The sequence below is a fragment of the Chenopodium album genome, chromosome 12 (genome assembly GCF_948465745.1).
Source record: "Chenopodium album chromosome 12, dcCheAlbu1.1, whole genome shotgun sequence".
Classification (NCBI taxonomy): Eukaryota; Viridiplantae; Streptophyta; class Magnoliopsida; order Caryophyllales; family Amaranthaceae; genus Chenopodium; species Chenopodium album.
Window position 1 is genome coordinate 53,861,864 of NC_137845.1, and position 6,000 is coordinate 53,867,863.

At 32.2% G+C, this 6,000-nt stretch overlaps 1 protein-coding gene across 1 annotated transcript; it reads left to right on the forward strand.

Moving 5' to 3' along the window:
- The first annotated feature begins 1,732 nt into the window (after window positions 1-1,732).
- Window positions 1,733-3,602, forward strand: LOC145571366 (cationic peroxidase 1-like). The gene is made up of 4 exons (XM_081630412.1): window positions 1,733-1,936; window positions 2,284-2,475; window positions 2,745-2,910; window positions 3,199-3,602. The coding sequence occupies exons 1-4, from the start codon at window positions 1,733-1,735 to the stop codon at window positions 3,600-3,602; spliced, it is 966 nt and encodes a 321-aa protein (XP_081486538.1).
- The last annotated feature ends 2,398 nt before the right edge of the window (window positions 3,603-6,000 follow it).

Sequence of the window (6,000 nt, forward strand, 5' to 3'; positions counted from 1 at the left end):
ATGTAGCACATTTAAAATAGTTCCGTAATATTATCTTGTAAAAAGTCTTAAAGTGATGTAAGGATTGTTTCCTACCTAATAGCCGAGATCTATTACATTATCTCTTAAATAAATAAATTGTTATTGATAAAATCAATAATACAATATGCTAACCTATTAAATCTTTACTCTAGATTTATCATGACTAAATACGAATTACTTTATCTTATGCATTATTCAATACAATATGATTTTAAAGTTTTGTTTTGAGCAATATGTCCAGTGACAGATTTTGGGTTCAAAAGTTGGGCTACTAACCTTTTAACCATAAATATAAATAATACGAGTAATATTTAACCATTATGCCATAATTTGAGAATGGTCTGGCTCGATTCGACATGCCCACCATCAAACATTTGCCTCAAAATATATTATTTAATGTGATGCAACTCATACAAATAATTAAAAACAGAGGAACTATTGGATACTATCATAAATATTAAATACCATAAGTCTTTAATCTGAAACAGTAGAGTGAGTGAAAGTAGCATTTTAGAATTTTGGACCACCCTTTTTTTTCTTCTTCTTTTTTGTCAATGTTGAGGGAACATGGTAATTTACTTATGGGCTAACACGTGGGTTATTCCCTCAATAAAAGCACGATTACTTGATAATTCTCCGAATCTGGTCGTGACATTTCATTGAAGTACCGAAAATTTCCGGTGATTTTGTAGTTTGTCAAGATGTGACATCATGGGATGTGAAGATTTAATGACAATATTGAATCATGAAAAAAGAGAGGTTAACTACTCTATCACTCGATTTTTTTGCTTTTTGACGAGTCAAACTACTAAAGTTTAACTTAGATTATTAAGAAAAACCAATATATTAAGGCAAAAGCTAATGAGCGTCCTCAGGGCGTTAGATAAGAGAATTAAAGTACAAATATTAGAGTAAAATTAACATTAATTACACCGAACGACGTGTGATTTTGTTATGCATTTCTAACTTAATACCATTTCAACCAATATAATTACTCCTTATCTAACGCCGCGGGGCGCCCGTTAGCAAGATCCATATATTAATACCATTTTATATAATATACTGATAACATAAGATATTGGATGAGATTTATCAAATTTTCAACACATACAATAGTTTTTAACAATGTTAATTTTATGAAGCGTAGAAATTAACCTTGAATTAGTGGACTAGACGTTTTGAGATGAGATTTAGAGGTATGGAAATTAAAGTGCTAGTCTCAAAGTTGAATTAAAAGGTATATTTCTTACAATATAATTAACTATGTCAAGCTTAACTTAGTATACCACGCACATATTATACATAATACTGAATTGATTAGGTTAATTATTTTGTATACGTACGGTATTACTACCTTTGTTAAATGTTATGTGCAATTTTAGAATATTTTATATCTCACAAATAATACCCTAAAGTTGCACATAACAATTAACGAAGGTAGTAGATAACTTTAAATGAAAGATGTTTTGTAAGCCCAAGAAAACAAAAATAACTTTATTTACTCTTTGTCTAAATAAGGGGATTTGCCTTGCACTTTGCATGCATTACCATAGGCAATGACACAGCACCTTAAAATAGATTTTAGACTTTAGATTTGGAACCATGCCTATTACTAAAGTATAGCTGTATATTAATATGAACTTAAAATATCTTACGTGATTTACTTGAATTATTTTCTATGTTTTTTCTTTAGCTTGCTTTGATCTTGACCATGGCTTCCTCCTTGTCTCTTCAATGTTTCTTGATCTCTATCCTTTTCGGGTCTGCGTTCGCTCAATTGTCTGAGAACTTCTATGTAACATCATGTCCTCAGGCAAACACCATAATACAATCCCAAGTTAAATCGGCGATTGCGAAGGAGGCTCGTATGGGTGCAGCATTGTTGAGACTTCATTTCATTGATTGCCTTATTGGTGTAAGATTTTGGATCTTAGGAGTTGCATGATAATAATAATAATGAACTTGTTTGTATCATGAACTTTTTGGTGGCTCCTAATTATTGATCCTAGAAAAAATATTGGAAAAACAAATTACTTCTACTAGCTAAAATTTATGAGGTAAAGAATTATCTTTAAAATTGAAGAAAAATGTAGGTCAAGTGTCTATGCACATCCATATGTTATTCCACATTGTTTTCAGGGCATATGGGGAAGGGGGATAATGCATGTGATCATCAAATTTTAAAAGAGTTCATTATTACTTTACTTTAAATTTAAGCTTGCACTTTGTGTAATATGTTCTATATCTTTGATAAAAAATTAGGGATGTGATGGTTCTATTTTGCTTGACGACACTCAAAGTGCAATCGGGGAAAGAACTGCTTTCGTAAATGGCAATTCAACAATAGGATTTGAAGTCATTGATGCGATCAAAGCTCAGCTAGAAAAAGCATGTCCAGGAGTGGTGTCTTGCGCAGATATCCTAGCAGTGGCTGCTCGAGACTCTGTTGTCATGGTATGATTAATAATATCATCATATAAGTCCCTTCAAAAAAATTCTACAATTGCATTTGAACAATTTATTTTGGTATTTGAATACATAACCTAATATTGGGTATAACTGTATAAGCCCCTTGTCACACGTTGAGGAAAAAGATAGATATAAAATGCAAATTAGACCAATATTAATTATCACCAATATATGTAATGTAGAATTGTATGTAGACTAAGATTATTTTCCATGTACTTGAATTGTTATGATTTTATTTTGGGTTTTTTTCCTAGCTTGGTGGACCAAGTTGGACAACGCCATTAGGAAGAAGAGATTCAACTGAAGCACATAAAGATTTGGCTGACACCTTAGTTCCTGTCTTTCTTGGAGATGTTAGTACACAAATTGGAGCCTTCGCAATGAAAGGCTTCAATAAGAATGAATTTGTGGCTTTAGCAGGTAGCAATCATTTTCCTTACTTAATTACCACTTTTTCATTGCTAATTGGCACAATGCTCCACATCAAAATAAAGATCGACTTTGGGAATAACTGGAAAAACTCTCTTAACAAGTTATGTTAGATTTCCATGTCTCAAAACAGGGACCTTAGTTTAGCTGAAACGTACAACTCCCTTTACCAGCTGATCTAAACATTTGTTTGTAACAACTTTTACTTGTATTGTATGAAATATTTTTTAGGCAGATAACCTAAAGTCATTTTTTTTTGTTTCTCTCAAACATATATAGGTAGTCACACGGTGGGCTTAGCAAGATGCCAATTTTATAGAAAACGTGTCTATGAAGCTAAAAACATAGATCCAACCTATGCGGCATCGCTACAAGCAAATTGCCCTAAAGAAGGAGGGGATAACAACACAGCACCAATTGACTCTACAACTCCATTTGTGTTTGATAACGCATACTTTGTCAACCTAATGAAGCAAAAAGGTCTCCTTAACTCCGATCAACAACTATACACCGGAAAAGGAGGACCAACCGATGCCATTGTCGCAAATTATAGCTCGAATCAACAAGCATTCTTCGATGATTATGCCAAAGCTGTTGTAAAAATTAGTAAAATGGAAGTTCTTACGGGTACACATGGAGAAATTAGGACTAATTGTAGGAGAGCCATTGGTGCAACGAATTGAAATGAGCTTTGAATTGTAATTTTGTTTTTTGGATATAAATTTCATGTTTAAATTACTGTTCATGAATTTTTTAATTTGATCAAATTTTGATCTATACTTTTTTATTGGTATCGATCATCTAGACTAATAACAAACCTTCGTATGACATTAATTTTATCTTGTTAAAAAATTATAATTAAAAAAAAACTGAATTGGATCGATGAATCCCCAATCTCACACTTGCGGGAAAATAGAATGAATTTGTAAAATAAAACAAGGATTGTAAAATAAACTTTCTAAACTTCAAAGAAGCTCTGATACCATGTTAAACTCAAGAAGAATTAAAGCTGCTTATTTTGTATTAATATTTGAAAACCTCTATATAGTACAAACTAAGGTAACCTAAACATATATTTACCAAAGATATATGACAACACAACAGAATATTAACATAAGTACATAAGCAACTGACTTCTAATAATATTGTTACATCTTTTTACAAAGAATGAGTAAACATGACAATAATAATAAAGATGAATGATAGAAGAGAAACAATTGAATATTTTAAATCTTAATAGGTGAGAAGCTATGGATGGACCAAAAATAATCTGATTTAGGCTGCAGACAAAGTGCTACTTGTGGAAATTAAACTCTTAATTTCAAGGTTGAAAGGTTGCATAGTTAAAACTAGACCAATACTTTGTTAGTGTCTTTTCAGTCCTTATTTGTTGTTAATTATCATATCAAATATAGTACTTTCATATTATGCTAGTGGTGATACTTAATTATTGTGATAACACGATAAAATACACCTTTTATAGGCCATTTTTATATGATATTTGTCGTGAATTCTTTCTACATTTAATTATTTAAGCGTTAATTTATATATATTTCGTTATTGCTCTCCTCGGGATCTTTTTCTTTATTTTGTAGGAATAAGCTATTGTGTGAGTTGAGCTATGTATTGGAGATGTTTTAATATGACAAAGAAAAGGAAATTACACAAGGATAAACTACTCCACAACCGAGGTGTGGCATATGCCTTTCTCCACAGCCTACCCGCGGAAGCACATTATAAAAAAGAAGAAGAAGAGTGGTGTGGCAGCCTATTCCACAGCCCGCCTGTGGCCAGAAGAGGTGCGCCACAACCAGGTTGTGGCCTGCTCGTGATTGGTACTTTGTACACGAAATTGGGCTTGTATGGGCTTGATTTCTCGGGAGTTTTAATTGTATTCAACTACTCTAATATTATCTTTGGCTCATTGCTTATATATAGCTTGTTATTAGGGATAATAAGGGAGTAGCCGCATGATGCAAAACGAGGAGCAGCAACTAGTTAGTTGTTCTTTAATGATTTTCTTCTTTGCTTATTTTCACTGTACTTTTATTATGTATTTCTAGTCTTATTTTCTAGGGTTAGGTTGAACCCTAGCCATGATTGATACTTGATTTTTTCTTTTAAATTCTCAATTAATTGTTTATATTGTTCATGCTTAATTGATTGTGCTTATACCAATACTAGATTAGGGATAATTGGTATTGTTATTATTCCATTGTTTTGATTGCAACGGGAGTTGGGTTTTGACGGATTTGAATAAATCAATTAAGGGTATGAAATTCTCCACGGAAGTAGGTAGAACGGATTATTAGGAAGTTAGGGTGCCGAACTTAATGTCTTTAATTTACATGATTCCACGGAAGTAGGTTTGATTGTGATTAGGGAAGTCATTGACAACTCGGGAGAGATCTTTGGTATTTTATAGGGCGTACCTTTCCTTGTGAACGTATAATTAATTGATTGGGGTAAGAATTTGTCTTGTATTGATTATGCTAGTGGTGATACTTAATTCTAGATGTTTTTATTATTTGATTTTCTTGCTTTAGTAGTATAATATTTTTAACCCTATTTTGATTGACTCGACTAGTTTTAATTCATAGGAACCAATATTGATACTACCTTCTCTGTGGGATCGACCCTGACTTACCCTACTACATAATTAGGAGGTTTAGTTAGGTATTATTTTTGGTAGGTGTACGACCGCCTACCAATTTTTGGCGCCGTTGCCGGGGAAGGTGACGGATTGATTTGGTTTGCTTAGAATTAATTAGTTTGAGTTTGTAATTTTTTTTTTTTTAATTTCTTTTTGTTTGTTTGTCCCTTGTTCGTTCTGTCATTTGATCATGGATTGGAATCAATACAATGGTGAGTATTCTAATAATTATTATCAAGATTATAATGGCTATAATGCTTGGGATTATCATGTTTCTGATTTTGATGCTTCTTATCAAAATTCCTAAAACTTTTGTAGGAACCCATATGATTTTGCCCATGATAATCAAGCTTATGAGAATTATTATGACCCTTCTCCTCAATACGAGTATCAATGTGATAACTCATATTCTCCATTTGATTCTCAAT